The sequence below is a fragment of the Panthera onca genome, chromosome C1, assembly GCF_046562875.1.
Source record: "Panthera onca isolate mPanOnc1 chromosome C1, mPanOnc1 haplotype 2, whole genome shotgun sequence".
Lineage (NCBI taxonomy): Eukaryota > Metazoa > Chordata > Mammalia > Carnivora > Felidae > Panthera > Panthera onca.
In genome coordinates this window covers 128,644,418-128,664,052 of record NC_138346.1, presented here as the reverse complement: position 1 = coordinate 128,664,052, position 19,635 = coordinate 128,644,418, and the positions used below count along the sequence as shown (strand labels likewise).

Here is a 19,635-nt window from a genome sequence, read left to right as displayed (position 1 = left end):
AAGAAAGAAGTGATTAGGTCAATTATTTCTCAATAAAAAATGGAGGGGGGGGGGAAGATTCTGGTATACCCGGTAGCAAAAAAGAAGGAAGAAAGAAAGGAAAAAACGAAAGAAAGAAAAGAAGAAAGGAGCCGCGAAGCAAAAGAAGTCCTTCCTGGAGACCGCAGGGACCGCCTCATGACCTCCGCTGTCAGGGTTCTCTTAACTGGAAGCGCGGGACCGAGACCTCCCCATCACAGGAAGGCTGCTGCTGGCGCGCGCGCGCGCACACACACACACACACACACACACACACACACACACACACGCACACACCAGCTGCCACAGCGCAAAATAAAGTGCAAAGCTGCAAGCTTTACCTTTCCAACTACACTGACGCGAAAGGTCAGGTTACGCCCCCAGCACTACTGCTGCCAGGACACCAAGGAAAGTTGGTTACCATGGCCACTTAGGAAGCCTCCCGGATGGCACTCACGCTCGCGTTGGCAAGCAAGTGCCACTACCCACACAAGTCCCGTAGCTTGGGAATCAGCTAGCCACTCCTGATTGCGTTCGGCGCTCGCCTGTCTGCCCTTGCGCCTGCGTACTACGCCTCGTACCCGTCGCCGCGGCCCCGACCGGGAAGTGTCAACACGGAGCTGGGTTCCCCAGTCTTCGCGGCTACCACCTTCAGCCGATCCCGGACCCCCTAACCAGGCCCGGGCCCAGCCGCCATGACGAACGGTGAGAGCCAGTGCCCAGAGTGGAGAATGGGAGTAAAGGACGAGGGGAAACGTGACGGGCGGGACCCGGACTGACGTGGCCATTCTCCCCGCCCCCTCCCAGCCCAGCCCCACCATGGCCTTTTGCTGCCCCTATCGCTCATCCCCCAAGTCTTTCCGCAGGTTCCCCCGTCCCATGCGCATCTAGAAATACATATGTCTCATGTGCCCACACCCCGGGTCCTCGGTCTCTACCCCGTACTTTCTCTTTCTCCTTCTTAGAAGTTCGTTTTGGCCATTGCAAGACTCTTGGGCAGGCCAGTCCCGGTTGAACTATTGCTTTAGCACCAGGAAAAGGAGAGGATCCTCCTCCCAGCCCCCTACGTAGGCTTGTTGGGAGGACCAAGAAATCACAGAGGATGTCAAGTCTCACATTTTTTGGATGCAAATATAGACCATTGGAAAAAAAAAAAAAGTTCTCCAGAAAGTTATGTCTAAAGTCCTGCCTGGGTGATCCCATCTGGAGACCCTGGCTAGTGTTGCAAGGGTTGGATTTAGACACTGCCTCTTCTAAACGATGTGGCAGTTGCAGCCCTGTTTATCCAAACTAGTTTTCCAAACGTCTTCATACACTTGATAGAGATGATTTCCGGAATTCCAGGGAAGGGCAGGAAGCAGGGATTTTATGGTCTTTAGAGTCAACTTTACAGGAAAGAAGAGAAGGCCTCTTGGTATGATTTGAGGGGTACAGGAAAGTATTTCTCAAAAGTACATTTTCTGTAAGCCTGGCAGTGGTGACTCAAATTTCACCTCCTTGTGAATTTTGGCATTGTCTGCAAGAACTTGTGAGAGTAAAAGAACACACTAAGGTATCAGTCTTCATAAGAACTTAGTGTATGTGTTGACTTATTGGACCCTTTCTCGTACGACACCTGGCTGTGAGGTAGTTTTACTGGAGGGAGATAGAGTGGTCTAGAACTGGCAGATACTGTGTAAAATATCCTTTTGGAGCTTCCTGGGTAAGTCATAGGTATGAGGTTACTAAGCACAGTACCAGAAGTTACATCACCTGGAGGAAGACATCATCTGGACCAGGAAATAGAATAGCAGTTTGATACAGAATAATTACTGAGTAATTTTTAACCTTCCCTCCTTTTGTTATCTGATTATTTTTTTTAGGTGCCTCATTGTGCTTACATGTACAAGAAATAACTTGTTTTATATATGTAAGAAATAGAACTAATTGTTGAAAGCTTTATTCCCACAATTGTTTCACTATGTTGAAACCTCAGATACTTTTTTTTTTTTTACAAGAGTCTGTTGTTATTCTACCAGCAATTTGGTTTGTAAGTAGAGTACTATGCCTGAGGTGTGAAATGAGCATAGGATAATTGTAGTTTTATGAAATCTAAAAAAAAAAATTTTTTTTTAACGTTTATTTTTGAGAGACAGAGCACAAGCAGGGAAGGAGCAGAGAGAGGGAGACCCAGAATCCGAAGCCAACTCCAGGCTCTGAGCTGTCAGCACAGAGCCCAACGCGGGGCTTAGCACAGAGCCTGACACGGGGCTTGATCCCACAAACTGTGAGATCAAGACCTGAGCTGACATCGGACGCTTAACCGACAGCCATCCAGGCACCCCTGAATTCTAACTCTTGCTATTTCCATTAAGCTTTACTTTTTGCTTTAACATATTCTTCACCAACAAATGCAGATTGGGGAGACTTGGCTAAACATCTGGCTCTCCTTTATCACATGAGTGATTGATCATAAGAACATGTGTACTTTGGTTAGCTCAGGCTCCAAGGATTCTTATGCCTCTCTCAACCTGTTACCACTACTGGCCATTCCTAGGAGGTTGATTCCACGTAAAACTGATACCCTTTTCTCAGCACTCGTAGTTCTTGAAAGGGGAGGAGAGGGTGCAGTGAAATATTTGTACGGGGGTTGTCTACAAGCAGTTTGAGGAACTATAAAGTAACCTTGTTAGTCCCAGGATTTGGGCTCCCTCTTATCAAGGGTTGGCATTGTCAGTTGTGTTTATCGTCTTGATATTATATCACACTCTGTTCTTGAGTTCTCAAGTGGGATCACCTATCACCTGTCCCAAACTAGATTAGCATCAAAGGTTTTGTTGTTGTTGTTTTGTTTCTGTAACAGTGTACTCCTTGGATGGGATCCTGGTGTTTGGTTTGCTCTTTGTTTGCACCTGTGCTTACTTCAAGAAAGTACCTCGTCTCAAAACCTGGCTGCTATCAGAGAAGAAGGGAGTTTGGGGTGTGTTTTACAAAGGTAAGATCGTAGCTAGACAGTGAATGGAGATTGCCATCTCTGGACAGTGAGGTGCTACAAAGTGGGGGTGGGGATAGGCTGGCATTGTATTTGGTTCCACATTTACATAATTGTTTATTTTAGCATCAAGGTAATTTTAATATTCCCCACGGAGTAAAAATAGATAAAGAATTTTAGACTGGACTGGAATTGTTGGAATATTTTCCCAGTGAAAAGTTTTTCTGAATTTCTGGGAAGAATATATTGGAGTCTCTTTTAAGTTTTGATTTCATTAACTCAGAGGCTTTTTTATTTTTTATTATAGATAAATCCTACCTATCTAAATCTCTTTTCAAAATAGAGCAAAATATAAACAAACAGTATATCCACCTAGAACCTATAGCTTAAGGATAGTATTTAAATGCATTCCTGGGTGGGCTCTTGAAAACCTTGATAGATCTCTTCGTGTAACTAGAGATTTCAGAGCATCACCTTGAAATTGAGGACTTACATGAAGGGCGGGTTTGATTTCTTTTCTCTTTTTGCTTTTGTCTGCTAGCCGCTGTGATTGGAACCAGGCTGCATGCTGCTGTGGCAATCGCCTGTGTTGTAATGGCCTTTTACGTCCTGTTTGTAAAATGAATTCCAATGCATCCATCTCATCAGCTGCCAACCAAGAGGATGAGGGTGAAGAACCTGTCCGGGGCCTGGGTCCAACGTGAGAAAGCTCAGCTAAAATCATCAAAGTCCCCAAGATGACACCACAGCATCTGCTCCTACCATATGTGGGGAAAATTCCTCATGGTTACAAACATTATTTATGCTTCAGGGGACTCGAGGAAGCCAACTTCCTTTGACCTGTGTGTGAATCAGTCCTCAGCAGAGAGCATATAATGTCCAGATAAATTACACTCCACGGTGATAAGATTACATATACCTCCTGCATAAAAACCTGTCACCTATTTTGTTCTTCAGTCCCTCATCAGGAGCTTTTCAAACTGAGACTCATTAGGGAAGGACATAGGCTGTGTTCACACCTCTTGGAAGGAGAGAGAATTTTCAAGACTTGACTTTTCTTTTTCACTGTTTGATTTGCATTTGGCAAATTGATGGGAACGGGGTGGGTGGGTGGGTGGGAGAAAGAGGAGTTAAACAATGCCAAGAAAATTTTTGACTTTGGAAATTTATCTTTCATATACTCATATGGGAACGTAAGAGAGAGGCATGGTCCTCATTGCAAAAAGAGAACAGATGATATAGTTGTGCTGTGTGCTGGCAGCTTAAGAGTTTGCCAAGAAAATCTGGGCCTGTGTAAGATTTATCTGTGATGAGACCAGAAAGCAGTAACTTAGATAAGGAAAAATGTTCTGTTCACCAGTATCCCCCAAAGGAGACTTCACCCCATCAAATGGTAGATGGAAAATGAATCTAGTGTTGCAATTTTCCTAAAGGCTTTTTATATATTTTAGATTACTGAGTGCTGAATAGTGTCACTCAGTTTTAAATGCCATCGCTAGGGGAAAGAGAAAGTATTGAAGAAATAATTTTTAATATATTTGCAGTGAGGGTAAAAGAAATCTAGTATATAATTCATACACTAGTAAAGTCATCTAGTATAAGAATTTATTGTGATGTTAGATGGACGTTTTGTCACGTTATCCAAGACTTATTGGATTATCCACGTTATGTCACGTTATCCAAGACTTATCCACAGTCTTATTCTGTGTTTAAGTCTGGCTTATAATGGCAGTTTTTAATTGATTACTTGTTTTTCTTGGGCAACTCTTAGGTTGCCTCATATTGCAGTACTTTTTAGCTATCCCTTGGAAATTCTGTGTTACAAGAACATGATAAATTCAAGTGAGAGAGAGAAGTTGCTGATATGCATAGGCATGTTTGGATAGTTCACAGAATCCATGATTGAAATGAGGGTGTTTTTGAGAATAAAGGAAAACAGATGTTTGCAAGGGAGATTGATGGGCTTTCCCATGGAGTGTGGTAACTCTTGCGCAAATCATTTTAGATGACTCAACATTTGAAGGGATGACTTCTCCATTAAAAAGAATGAAAAAGAGTTGGTCTAAAATTACATTATTGTAAAAAGCAGGCATAGACATAGGAGCCAATTGAATCACCCATACAGTAAAACGTGATTGTGGACAAGTTGGCTGTAGTTGACCTCTGTGTGGCAGGAAATTGTCTTTTGTCTTATCCCCAAAGAAAAGCTGCTAGGAAGTTTAGGTTTCAAAACAGGCAGTTTAGTGCTTTGAGGGTTTCTAGAGGTGTAGCAGGTCACCAAGTAAACACTACACATCTCATCCTCTCAAGAGTTGTGCTTTTTTCTCTTCAGGAATTGGCCCAGAGGGTACATTTCACTGATTAGTATGGTTTCCAGTGTCCCTCCTGAGGATCTTTCACACGAGGGAAAGGAAATCTATTGGAACAGAAAGGAAGAGTTACACCTTGTAGGTGTGAGTTTGGGACCTGTTGGCCAGCAGGAGTGCCACCCCCTGGAAATACAGGTTCAGCATGTTTTGCACTTGTTATTCTGTAGCTTTAATGACTTGTTTTCCAACAGGGCTAATGTCTCTAAGCTTGGTGAATAGAGCTGCTTCCATTTTAAACTCATTTCACAGTTCTAGTTCAAACCCAATTTTTACAGCCTCCTGGGCGGGTCATCTTGCCCTAAATTGTTATATTTTGAGGTGTTTTCATATGAGAATGTACCAAAAAGTGTACAGAATTAAGGTAATTTGCAGCAAGAAACAAATAACACAGCTTATTTCATTTCTTGTGTTTATGTAAGCAGATAAGCAGAAACCTGTTTAATTCATTACTTTGGTTGGTGTGTCATATATTTTTTGACTGAAAATTGTAGGACGTTATTCCCCTAAGGAAGTCTTAGGGGTAGGAGAATGGGGATAGCAATATTGCCTCAGATTCAAACTGGCATCACCATAAACCCTGAATGCCAGGGTGGAATGAAGTCAGCCTTTTATAGTTGAAATACAATTTTTTATTCACCACTGTCTGCACAAATCCTTGAAAATAAAATTCCTTTCCCTACTGTTTTTGTCCATTTTATTTGTCACATGAATTCATTGAACTTTGTTCAATACTCTGCTGGGTTCTGCCCGTGGTATATATACCTTTTTAGTTTACATCATAGTGAATACCATCATTCCTGTTAACCTAGTGTGATGGTCACCAAATATACGATATAGTTCATAATTTATGAGCGTGTGGTTTTCTCCTTTGAGGGAGCTCATACATGCATCAGCATTCAAATATATCAGCATATATACATGAATAAGTGTTGAGGTGTATTAAATAAGGTAAATAGCACTCCTCAAAACATTTTGTCTACCACTACTATTAAAATACAAGTATCACCTGCCATTACCAGTCATAAACTCCTTCATTCAAATGAGGTTATCAGGTTAACCAGCTATGAACCTAGGCAATCCTTGAGCCAATGGGATTCTGGCACATAAATGGATACTTTCCCCCTATTTGTTTATAAGTGCACGGTGGGATTGGTACAGTTACAAATTATAAATTAATATTTTTCTGGTTTACCCTCATGCATACCTTTTTCACTGAAAAAAGAGAAGGTAACTGAGACATTAAAATTGTGTTCCTTGATATGAAAGGAGCTAATACTAATTATATAATCACTACTTTTTTTTTCACTACTTATTCTGGAATTGGAAAGTTAGACATGCTTTAACAGACATGCAAGTTAATGAAGGTTCAGCAATATGACTGCCACAGAACCAAGTTCCAGGTAGCAAGAGGGCTCTTGTGAATGAGGATAGGGATATGCCTTCCTACTTTTACTCATCTCACAATTATCATGACTACCAAGCCCTTGGATTTAAGTAACCTATTCTCACCCTTCCCTTTGGTAAAATGATGTTTTCCTTCTCTCTTGGGGGAGGAACTCCTGCAGAACCTGATACTGGTTAATGACCGGGATTTGCCTTCTCCATGGGAAAGTAGCCACCTATAAATCTGAGACTGAATCATCTTATATCCAGAACTTGGGTCAAAGACCAAAGAAAAACTAGAGATATGGATATAAATATGCTACTGCACAAAGACCAAAAGACAAGCACGATTTAGGATTGCCGGGTTTTGTCCAGCCTTTCCCTCGGACCTGGGTTCCCCTCCGAGCCACGCGAGGGCAGCAAAACGCATACCGTCACGAGGGCCTATGCTCAGTGGTTCCTCCCAGAATCCTCCGAGGTGGGGGAGGGGCGGAGGGATTTAAAAGAGGATGCGGCCTTCCGTTCTCTTTCCGGAGGGAGAGCGGCCTAGGGCGAGGTGGTTTGTGTGGTGCTTTGGTGTTGAATGGAAGGCGCGTATGGCCTGAGTGTGAATGGATGCGCGACTGTGAGTGTGCGCGTGGGGCGTGCAAGGCGAGTGTGTGCGCCCGTCCCTGAGCCACTCTCCCCCGCCTACACCTTGATCTTATTTGATCGGGTTGTGACCCTTGCCCCGCGGGGCCAACCCGATATGAAAAGCTCCCCTCCTGCGAAACCCCCTCCTCTGGGGCGCTGTGCAGCGAGGCCCCTTTGGCGGCGGCGACGCTGCGGTCCCGGAGCCGGTCTTACGGGGCCCGGCGCTCAGAAATGATGAATTGATCAGATAGACGAGGCCGGGCTAGTCCCGGGCCACTGATTATCGAGGCGATTCTGATCTGAGCCCGGCCCTGGGGCACGGCCACCCGTGGCATTGGGGCTAACCGTTTACAATAGGCGGCGGCGGGGGCGCTGACGGGTGGGGAAGGCGCGGGTGAAGGAGCCATCGCTCCGCCCCCTGGAGCTGGAAGGGCACGAAGTCGTGTTTGCCGCTTCAGTGTTTTTCTTTAGCACCCCTCCCTTTTTTCCTTTAGTCCCGACTTGTGATGACCGTTTGTATGGTACCAACACTGGTGCCCGCTGATCTAGAGGCACACTACAGCGTCTGTCGCTAAAGGCTCTATGTATATATGCACGCCTATATGTGTGCGCGCGCGTGTGTGTATATCGCGTGTGTGAGTATCCGTAAGAGAACTTGGAGAGCTTGTAAATATTCAGATTACAGGGACCCGCCCCAGATTTACTGAATTAGATTTATTAGGGAGGTCAACGAGTCTGTATTTTTAAAAACCTTGATGTATGGGTCACAGTAATAAATTTTTAAATATTTCAGTATCAAATAACCTGCATGAGATGATTATCTGGAGAGTCACCATCTCTGCGGCTTTCAGCCATTATAAATAACGAGAACTGAAACTTCATATTGTCACTTGGCAGCAGATACTATCTGAATAGGTGGAGTAACTGTGGAAGAGGGGCTGTGATAGATTGGTGGGATTTAAGGGCCATGTGTACCTAAGTAACAGGAAGAAGTCCTTTCATATCTGCATTATTCAATAATGCACATGCTGTCCAAACTTAGAAATGGAAGGTTACCCTACAGTATTCTAAAAGGTCTGCCATTTCTTGCCCAATTTAACAGCAGGTCCTCCTGAGTGACTTGTAATTTTAGAAACCACATTAATGCATCGGTTTTTAGGTCCCCTCAAGCCCAAGCACCAGATTATTGAACCATGTTTAGAAGAACTGCCTGTATTTCACGGCACAAATTGACAAAGAAGGGAATTGACTCCCAGGCAAGAAGACCGCAGGCAGAGTCAGACAATGAGCAATGTCAAGGAGCCTGGACCAGACAGATGAAGCCCTCATAGCAAGGTAGAGTCCAGTAGATGACAAAATCCACTTGGTCCGAAGTATGTTAAGTGTGACCTCATCATAACCATTAATGCCACATAGAACTACCAGAATTATGGCAGTGTGAGCTCATTAAGAAAATGGGCTACGTCCATTCTTGTTTCCTCAACACTTAGCTCAGTGCCTGACATATAAAAGTTCGCAAGAAATGTTGAATGGATACATCAATGTTTGGAATGACTTCTAAATCCTTCTCAGCAAAATGACTCCAAATTGCAAATATGTCCAACAGGACTAGCTTCTAGAAGTTGGGAAACTTCCATATTTTAAGAGTAGTCAAGTGTCAACTTTTACTCCTTGGGCAACACACTTCAAGCTTCATCCAGCACAAATCTATTTAATGGAGGTGGGTGAAAGGACGTTCCACTATGATTAATTAGTCCAGGGGCCTGTCAACACTAGGTAGAGAAGAAGCCACCATCATTCTTTCGGGAGTAGCCTCCATTGGTGGCTGCAGTATGAGGGGACACTGTGGAGAAAAGAGAAGAGGGAGTAGGTTGTGAATTTCAATTGTTTGCCTTTTCTGGGAACCTGTAATCATCCATACATTTCTGGGTACTGTGGAGCAGTAACAAGCTGTCTTGTAACAGCTGGGAAACTGGCATATAGGGGACTAATGGGAGATAGCTAGAGGTCTTTCATTCCCAGGTTTCTGCCCTTTGCTAGAAATTTTGTTCCCTAGACCTAAGGCTGAGTTAAAGGCTCTGAAAAATTGAACTCATTTCCTAGCTTATAGGCAGCATGTCCCCCGGGTTTAGCCTGATATATGTCAACTTAGTCACTGCTATTCCTAGATCCTAAGTTATCCCTTAAGTTCTCTAATGGCCAATCACCTCAACTCCCTGATTCCTAGGTCCATTTAAAAAAAACTCTTGTACCACCCATCTGCCCCCCAGTCTTCTAACCCTTACCTATGGATCCCTGGATGCTGTGGATAGACTCCTTCTTAGGGTTGATCCAGTGTCTGATGTTAGCCTGGGAAGTGATGGAAGGTGGCAGAGGAGGGGGTAAAGGTTCTCCAGGGAATTGGGTCTTGATGATTCTAGAAGATGGTATGGGGAAGAACAGGGGAGAGTGAAATCAATCAGAAGGAGAAAGGTGAGGAGGGAAAGATAGTTGCATGCAGCCTCAGAAATAATGCAGCCAAAGATCCTTTTTATCTTTTTCAGTGGAATCAACTGAAGCTTTTGTTTATACAGATAAGCACAATCCTGGAGGATCGCTATTCATTTTAGATAATAAAGATATAGAAATTGCATTACAGATACAGATGTAAAAAATATAGAAATCTGTATACAAATGAGTACCTCTTGGTTATCGTTGTTATTTCTCAGGTAACACTTTACCTTACTTGACTGGATGGCATTGTCCTTAGGACGGAGAGGCTCCACCTCCACCACTTACCCATGGGTATCCTGGGTGGTCTCCTGATGTAAGAGTGTCTCATTTTTGTTCTTGAATGTCCCTGTGTGGTGGTTGTACAAGGCTGCTAAGCGGAAATCCAGGTCATCCTTTGGTATCTACAGAGGAAGTCAATCCCCCCCACCCCCAGGGTTAACTTGCCACCTCTACCCCAACTCTAGTCAGTTCTGCTGGGCTCTACTTCTCCCCAAAAGCAGAGTGAACCGTTTTTGTGCCTGAGATCCACCAACTCCTTACACACCAAAGACATCTTAACTCTTGTCAATATAGAATTGTGTCATGGTTAGGCCTAAGGAGGGGTGAGTTCTTACTGGAGATATGGAAATAATTATACTGTCCTTTAGTTGGGCCTAATGGGCCTTACTTCATTTATGGTTACAATCAGAAGAGAAATCTGGTAAGAAAACAACTTGCTCCAGATAATCAACTGGAGAAAAAACCGAAGCCTTCCAACTTCCCAGGGGCCAGATAAATCAATATTTGGTTTTGGATTTGGTAGGATCTTGGATTGGGGACAAAATAAAGATGGTGATGCAGTTAAGGACAGACTACCTTTCCAAAAATGATAGTCACGAGTCTTAGGCGGATGTAAAGAGAAATAGCATTTCAATACTAGGTACCTCAGGATCAAAAAAATAAACTTCCCGCCTCATGGAGGTGACTGTGGGAGTTGAGTTGAGCCGACTCCAGGGTTCCTGTTGCTGAGCAAGGTGATTTGGGTTCTTATATGGCAGTTTCTGCAAAAGAGAAACCACACACAGGACCTGGTTACAGGAGGCCTTGCTGATGTGATGGCTTCAGTGACACCATCTCCTTATTCCATCCTATTTTAACTGAACCTCAGATATCTTCCAAGGGAGGAACAATATGAGGCAAGATTCCCAGACTTTAGATGCTCCTAAGTTTTCAATCTTGGAACTGGCAGAAGTAGGCCAGGAATACAGGGAAAGGGGTGAAGTGGGACAGGGGGTAAAGAGTGCAGAGGAGATAAGATGATGAGCTCAGGCTTAGATGTCCTGAGTTTGAAGAAAAGGCAAGACATCTGATTGCAGTCAACAGGTAGAAAATGGGAAGTGTGCAAGTTAGAGGAGAGCTCAGAACACGTAATAGAGGTTTGATGGTCGTCCGCATGAAGTAGTAGCTGAAGCCTGCAAAAGGAGTGTGGCCAAAAGGGCTCATGACTGTATAATATTATAATGGGGGGGGGGGTGGGTGGAGAGGAAAGAGAAAGGACACCAAGGCAATCAGAGACAGGAGAATCAGAAGAGTGCAGTGTCTAAGCAGGAAGAGAAAAATATCAGCAGGGAAGGGTTATTGTGACTGCAGAAATGTCAAAGAAAAAGTACACTGGTTAGTCAATCTTCTAAATAGAACCGCATAAGCATGAATGTGAAAAGCACATAACTGATTTTCTTCATTGTATGTAAAGCTATATTGTATCCCTAGTGTCTAGAACAGCAACCTAACACATGGCATTCAAAAATGAAATACTGTTTGAATGATGACTGAATTCTAGTGAGTACAACTCCAACCTAGTAGAAATCAAATTCAACCTATCCAATGTTGAAATCCTCCTCCCCTCTATATATGGCAAAATGCTGTGTGACTCAGGTCAGTTATACATTAATTGAATACTATGTTCCAGGCAGTGTGCCACCAGCAAAAAAGATGACAAATGAAACAAGAAAACTACAAATATATGAGGCAAGCATAGGCAGATTTCCTCCCACTTTTCAAAAGCTACAGAAGTCTCATCATGTCCTCATTCAGTGGATGAGACTGTCTTTGAGAAAGTCAAGACTGTTGAGCATGAATACCATCCTCACATCCAGTGTCCTTCCATCTCAAAGAAAGAGATGTCCCTTTTACTCAAGAATAACCCTTATGAATGGAAAAACATATTCCCCTCAAATGGAAGAAAAAAAAGCCAGGTAGCAATACTTATATCAGACGAAACAAACGTTAAAACAAAGACTGTATCAAGAGTCAAATAAGGGCATTACATAGTGATAGAGGATCAATCCAACAACAGGATATAACAATTACAATTACCTATGTACCAAACACAGGAGCACCTAAATACATAAAGCAAATCTTAATAGACATAAAGGAAGAAATTGAAAAAAAAAAAAAGCAAGAAATTGATAGTAATACAATAACACTAAGAGACTTTACCCCACTTATATCAATGGATAGATCATCCAGACAGAAAACCAACAAGGAAATGATGTTTTTGAATGACACATTAGATCAGATGGACCCAAGAGATATATACAGGACATTCCATCCAAAGCACCAGAATTACACATTCTTTTTGAGAGCACATAGAGCATTCTCCAGGACGGGTCACATATTAGGCCACAAAACAAGTCTCAATAAAAAAAAATTTTAATTAAAAAAATTAAAAAAAAATTTTTTTTAATGTTTTATTTTTTATTTTTGAGAGAGAAAGAGAGAGACAGAGTGCAAGCAGGGGAGGGGCAGAGAGAGAGGGAGACACAGAATCTGAAGCAGGCTCCAGGCTCTGAGCTGTCAGCATGGAGCCTGATGTGGGGCTTGAAGTCATGAACTGTGAGACCATGACCTGAGCCGAAGTTGGAAGCTTAACTGACTGAGTCACCCAGGCGCCGTAGTCTCAACAAATTTAAGAAAACTGAAATCACAACAAGCAACTTTCCCGACCACAGTAGTGCTGAAACTAGAAATCAATTAGAAGGGAAAAAAAAAAAACCCTGAAAGAAACACAAACACACAGAGGCTAAACAACATGTTACTAAATGACCAATTGGTCAACTAAGAAATCAGGAAATCAAGAAACAGAAAATGAAAACACAGCTGTCTGTCCGAAGTCTTTGGGATTCAGCAAAAGCAGTTGTAAGAGGGAAGTTTATAGCAATACAGGCCTACATCAAGAAACAAGAAAAATAATCAAACGATCTAAAGAAACTAGAAAAAGAAGAACAAACAAACCCTAACAAAGAACTAACAAAGTTAGTAGAAGGAAGGAAAAATTAAGATCAGAGCAAAAATAAATGAAATACAGACTAAAACATACACACACATACACGAAAAGATCAATGGAACCATGGGAAACATAAAATTGATAAACCTTTAGCTAGACTCATCAAGAAAAAGAAAAAAAAGAGAGGACTTAGATAAAATCAGAAACAAAGGAGGAGAAACAATAACCAACATCACAGAAACAGAAATAATTACAACAGAATATTATGAAAAATTATATGCCAACAAATTAGGCAATCTAGAAAAAAAGGATAAATTCCTAGAAATGCAGAATCTTCCAAAACTACATCAGGAAGAAATAGAAAATTTGAACAGGCCAATTACTAGTAACAAAATTGAAATGGTAATTTAAAAGTCCCAACAAACAAAAGTGCAGGACTAGATGGCTTCACAAGTGAATTCTACCAAACATTTAAAAAAGAGTTGGGGCACCTGGATGGCTCGGTCAGTTAAGCATCTGACTTTGGCTCAGGTCACGATCTCACAGTTTATGAGTTTGAGCCCCACATTGGGCTCTGTGCTGACAGCAAGGAGCCTTATTTGGATTCTCTGTCTACCTCTCTCTCTCTCTTTCTCTCTCTCTCCCAAAAATAAAGACTTCAGGAAAATAAAGAAGAGTTAATGCCCATTCTTCTCAAGTTATTCCAAAAAAATGGAAGAGGAAGGAAAACTTCCAAATTCATTCTACAAGATCAGCACTACCCTGATGCTAAAATCAAAGACACTACAAATGAAAAAAAAAAAAAAATACAAGCCAATATCCCTGATGAACATAGATGCAAAAATCTTCAACAAAATATAGCAAAACAAATTCAATAATACATTTAAAGGATCATTCACCATGACCAAGTGGGATTTATTCCAGCAATGCAAGGGGGCTCAGTATTCACAAATCAATCAATATGTTACATCACATTAACAAGAGGAAGGATAAAAACCATATGATTATCTTAATAGATGCAGAAAAAGCATCTGACAAAATACACCACCTGTTCATGACAAAAAAACCTCAACAAAGTAGGTATAGAGGGAATGTATCTCCACATCATAAAGGTATATATCAATTTTAATGGTGAAAAATTCAAAGATTTTCCTCTAAGATCAGGAACAAAATAAGTATGTCTGTGCTCACCATTTTTATTCAACATAGTATTAGAAGATTTAGCCACAGAAATCAGATAAGAAAAAGGAATAAAATGCATCCCAATTGGTAAGGAAGAAGTAAAACTGTCACTATTTGCACGTGACATGATACTATGTATAGAAAATCCTAAAGAGTCCACCAAAAAATTATTGAAACTAGTAAATGAATTCAGTAAAGTTGCAGAATACAAAATTAATATACATAAATCCATTGTTTCTATACACCAATAACAAAGTGGGAGAAAGACAAATTAAGAAAACAATTCCATTTACAATTGCACCAAAAATAATATTATAGCTAGGAATAAATTTAACCAAGGCAGTGAAAGACCTCTTTTCTGAAAATTATTAAGACATTGATGAAAGAAATTGAAAACAACACAAATGGAAAGATATACCATGCTCGTGGATTGGAAGAAATAATATTGTTAAAATGTTCATACTACCCAGAGCACACTAAAGATTCAGTGCAATCCCCATCAAAATACTAATAACATTTTTCACAGAACTACAACAAATAATCCTAAAATTTTATGGAACAAAAGACCTCGGATAGCCAAAGCAATCTTGAGAAAGAAGAACGAAGCTGGAGGTACCACAATCCCAGATTTCAAGACATGTACAAAACTATAGTAATCAAAACAATATAGTACTTTAAGTGCCTTGCTGGCTTGGTTGGAAGAGCATGAAACTCTTGATCTCAGGGTCATGAGTTCAAGCCCCACACTGGGTGTAGAGATTACTAAAACAAATAAATAAACTAAAAAAAAAAAACAAACCCAATATAGTACTGGCACAAAAATAGACACATAGATCAATGGAATAGGATAGAAAGCCCCCAAATAAACTCATGCTTTTATGGTCAATTAATCTATGACAAAGGAGGCAAGAATATACAATGGGGAAAAGACAGTTCTTTTGATAAATGGTGCTGGGAAAAAAACTGGACAGCTACATGCAGAACAATGAAACTGAGCCCCTTTCTTATATCATACACAAAAACAAAAGGAAAATAGATTAAAGACCTAAATGTGAGACCTGAAACCATAAAGTTCCTAAGGGAAAACATATGCAATAATCTCTTGGACATTACCCTTAGCAAAATATTTATGGATATGTCTCTTCAGGGAAGGGAAACAAAAAGAAAAATAAACAATTGGGAGTACACCAAAATACAAAGCTTTTTCACAAAGAAAGCCATCAACAAAATGAAAAGACAACCTACTGAATGGAAGAAGATATTTGCAAATAATGTATCTGATAATTAATATGCACAATATATAAAGAATTTATACAACTCAACACCAAAAAACAAAACAAAACAAAACAAAAAAAACCTGATTAAAAAGTGGGCGGAGGACCTGAATAGACATTTTTCCTAAGGGGACCTACAGATGGCCAACAGTCACACGAAAAGACGCTCAACATCACTAATCATCAGGAAAATGCAAATTAAAACCATAATAAAGTATCACCTCACATGAGTCAGAATGGCTAGTATCAAAAAGACCAGAAAAAAAAAGACAAGAAATAACAAGTGTCGGCAAGGATGTGGAGAAAAGGGAGCCCTTGTGCAATGTTGATGGGAATGTAAATTGGTGCAGTCACTGGGGAAAACAGTATGGAGGTCCCTGAAAAAATTAAAAATAGAAATACCATACAATTCCATAATTCCACTACTGGGTACTTACCCAAAGAAAACGAAAACACTAATTAAAAAAGATATATGGACTATGTTTACTGCAGCATTATTTACAATAGCCAAGACATGGAAGCAATCCAAGCACCTATCAATAGATGAATGGATAAAGAAAATGTGATATCTATATATCTATATATCTTTATTCTTTTTTAATGTTTATTTATTTTGAGAGCGAGAGAGAGTGCAAGTGGAGGGGGGCAGAGAGAAAATGCTAAGCAGGCTCCACACTGTCAGCACAGACCCCAACATGGGGCTCGATCCTGCCAACTGTAAGATCATGACCTAAGCCGAAATCAAGAGTCGGACACCTAACTGACTGAGCCACTCAGGTGCCCCTATATCTTTATTCTTTATCCATTCATCTATCTATCTATCTATCTATCCATCCATCCATCCATCCATCCACCCACAACGGCATATTACTCAGTCATAAAAAAGAAAAATCTTTCTGTTTTCAGCAACATGGATGGAGCCTGGGTATCTGCTAAGTGAAAGAAGTCAGACAAAGAGAGACAAATACCATATTATTTCACTTATATGTGGAGCCTGAAAAACAAAACAAAACAAAAGCAGAAATAGACCCATAAATGCAGGGAACACACTAAAGGTTGCCAGAAGGAAGGTGGGTAGAGAGAGGGGTGAAATAGATGAAAAAATTAAGATATACAAACTTCCAGTTATAAAACAAAAAAGCCACAGCAATGAAAAGTACAGCATAGGGAATATAGTCAATAATATTGTAATAATGTTGTACGGTGACAGGTGTTGACTACACTTACTGTGGTGAGCACTGAGTAATGAAAAGAATTGTCAAATCGCTATGTTGTACACCTGAAATGAATATAACACTGTATGTCAACTATACTTCAAAAATAATAATAAAAAGGAATAACCTTTTCCCCCCTGAACCTAGCCTTGTGCTTCAGAGAGACCTGCACCATCCTAGCCTCCCCTGTACTCAGCTTCTCTCTCGTTCCTTTATCACCGTCTCACTACCACTCTATCACCTCCCCTGCAGAACTAGACTTCAAGAGTTGACATTTACTATCTCCACTTCCTCCCCATTTCCGTCCCCTCTTTAGCCACTGCAGTCTGGCCTCTTTCTCAAGCAAGCACTGAAGCTGCTCTTGCAAGTGACCAGTGATCTTTATCTTTAGCCAGGTTTGGAGGATCCTTTCCAGACCTGATCTTATTTGATCTCTGCAGTTTCTGGAACCATGATTCAGATTCCCTCAAATGTTCTCTCCATGCTCTGTGGGTCCAGTTCCTCCTTGTTTTCCTCTTGAGTTTAGTCGTAACTGCTTAGCTCCCTTGTCAGCACTACTTTCTCTTTCTCTGCCCCTTAGTGCATTCTCCAAGGTTTTTATTTGTTTGTTTTTTGTTTTTTGTTTTTTTGTTTTTTTTTTTGTATTCTTACATTCACTGGATGAGCTCATTCCTTCCTATGGCTTCAACCACCACATGGCTATTTTGATTTCCCGATATACATCTTCAACCTAGAACTCTCAAGCATGTTGCCTGCTATTCATGTTCACTTAAGAGTCCTACAGGCACCACAAAACAACATCTACATAACTTATCTGAACATCTTTCTCCCCAAACCTGCTTCCCCTGAATCCCTCATTCAGTAATGGCATCAATTAAGTCCTTGGACACCTAGGAGCTATCCTAGACTTGTCCCTTCTTTTGGGCCCATCCATATCCAGCCACAAAGTCTCATCAGTCCTGCCCTTTGCATCTTTTTCACATCTGCACCATATTGCCATCCCCTGCTTTAGATCCGTTATTCCTCCTGGAGACTGCTGCCTCTTGAGGCTCTTGCCTCCTTGCTGATTCCTCTTGTCCTAACTCCCATTCTACCCAATCCACTGTCACTGTGTTTTCTGAAACACCCATTGATTGTGTCATTGTAGTGCTTAAAATCCTGATATGATGCCCCGGTGCCTCCAGGATGGAATCCTAGCTCACTAGCATGGTGTACACAGCACATCCAGTCCAACAAGGTCACTCCGGCTCCTGCTCTCTCCCCTCCTCCATCTCACATTGATGCTCCAGCCATTCTGGACTCTGGTCCCCAACAGGCCACTCTTTCTCTCCTTTCCATGTATGGGCACCCGCTGCCTCCTCTGCTCTGAACGTCTGGTTCTTGTTTCCTTCTTCCCAACTCACATTCCACCTCCTCCCTCACCTGGGCCAGCTATTTGGATGTGAAAACTCACCTGCTCTGGGAAGCTTTCCTTTAAGCTCCCAGTTCTCCTGATATACAACATATAACTCTGTCATAACACCTGTGCTATTGTGCAGGCATTCTTGCTGTTGTGGTTGTCAGTCAGCTTTCCTACCAGAGTTCCTCTAGAGCAGGAGCCATATCTAATTCATCTATATATCCTCAGTGTTGAGCAGATTGCCTGGCATATGGTAAATGATAAATGTTGAATAAACCAAAGGAAGCTCTTTGATCCTGTTATTTAAGCCACAATTACTATTTAATTCACTGTATTTCACACCACTTCAAGCATCCCAAATACCTCTGCCAGAAAAAAAAAAAAAAAAAGATCATCTAAATTCCCAAATCACTGACACACACACACACACAAACACATTCCAGTATTAACCAAAAGACAGAGATGGTGTGAAGGCAGATGTATAAGGCATGACCTGGTGGCTTCCAGAGGATTCTCTCCCATTCCATATCTCATGTCGCTTCAGAGAACAGTTTTCCAAACGGGGCAAAGGGTGGTTTGGCGGGACCTGCGACTGTTTAAGCCACATTACACAGCATTGCTTTGGGCAACGAGAGCCCCTTGTTCCTCTGGGCTAGAGCTCTACTTTACTCTCCTCAAAAGCACCTCTGAAACGTTAGCAGACCTGAATATGGGGCCAAGGAGGCAGGCAGAAAGCAAACTTATCCGGTACTTGACTCAGTGTCCTCACCAGAATCCTTTAAGTTACCATCTCTGCCCATTAGGCGAACAGAAAGAAGAGTGCCATCGACCCTGGTGGGAATCTGCGCAAGAAACCACAGTACCTTGGAAGCTCGGGCTTTTCCCAAGTAGGAGTCATCGTTATCCAACGTAGGGTGCTGGAAAGGGTCTCGGGTGAAAGGCATGGCAAAAGGCGCTGGTGTGAAGGACTGGGGGCCCGCGCAGCCGCACACAACGCACGCGGAGGATCCCGGGTCCCAATTGTTTGGAACGCCCAGTTTCGGTTGCCGAGCAACTGCCCCACCGTCTGTGACTGAGGTGAGTTCCCTTCGAGAAGGGCGCCACCTGGCGGTGCAGCGCGGGAGACCCCTTGCGAGGAAGCTCCTGGGAACGCAGAGGGAAAGTGTCACCGAGTGTACCAGGGAGCCCTGCATTTGCATTCGGGAGGCTTAGTTGAAAAACGCCGGCCTCCTGGCGTGCAGGACTTCTGCAAAAGACTTCATCTGGGGAAAGAAGTCCTAAAAGATGACCCAGGAATTTCCTTCTACCTCGCATCTAACAGAAGGATTTTTCAAAGCAATGAGAGAATGAGGATGTCAGGAGACGGAAGAGCCCAAGTGTCTTGCACAAACACTCCTTCCTTAAACCCGTTTATGCCAGTCTCAAGTCTTCTCA

The 19,635-nt window shown here is 41.9% G+C and overlaps 2 protein-coding genes and 1 non-coding gene across 3 annotated transcripts; 2 read left to right on the top strand and 1 right to left on the bottom strand.

Annotated features, from left to right (window-relative positions):
* The first annotated feature begins 609 nt into the window (after positions 1 to 609).
* Positions 610 to 6,038, top strand: TMEM167B (transmembrane protein 167B). Its single transcript, XM_060625186.3, has 3 exons — positions 610 to 723; positions 2,861 to 2,992; positions 3,531 to 6,038. The coding sequence occupies exons 1-3, from the start codon at positions 714 to 716 to the stop codon at positions 3,611 to 3,613; spliced, it is 225 nt and encodes a 74-aa protein (XP_060481169.1). The 5' UTR covers positions 610 to 713; the 3' UTR covers positions 3,614 to 6,038.
* A 1,228-nt stretch (positions 6,039 to 7,266) lies between these two features.
* LOC132674127 (small Cajal body-specific RNA 2) lies at positions 7,267 to 7,677 on the top strand. Its single transcript, XR_009608435.1, has one exon.
* An 893-nt stretch (positions 7,678 to 8,570) lies between these two features.
* CFAP276 (cilia and flagella associated protein 276) lies at positions 8,571 to 19,514 on the bottom strand. The gene is made up of 5 exons (XM_060625185.3): positions 19,065 to 19,514; positions 10,791 to 10,907; positions 10,153 to 10,268; positions 9,660 to 9,790; positions 8,571 to 9,217 (listed from the first exon to the last, which is right to left on the bottom strand). The coding sequence occupies exons 1-5, from the start codon at positions 19,398 to 19,400 to the stop codon at positions 9,147 to 9,149; spliced, it is 771 nt and encodes a 256-aa protein (XP_060481168.3). The 5' UTR covers positions 19,401 to 19,514; the 3' UTR covers positions 8,571 to 9,146.
* Between the last annotated feature and the right edge of the window lie 121 nt (positions 19,515 to 19,635).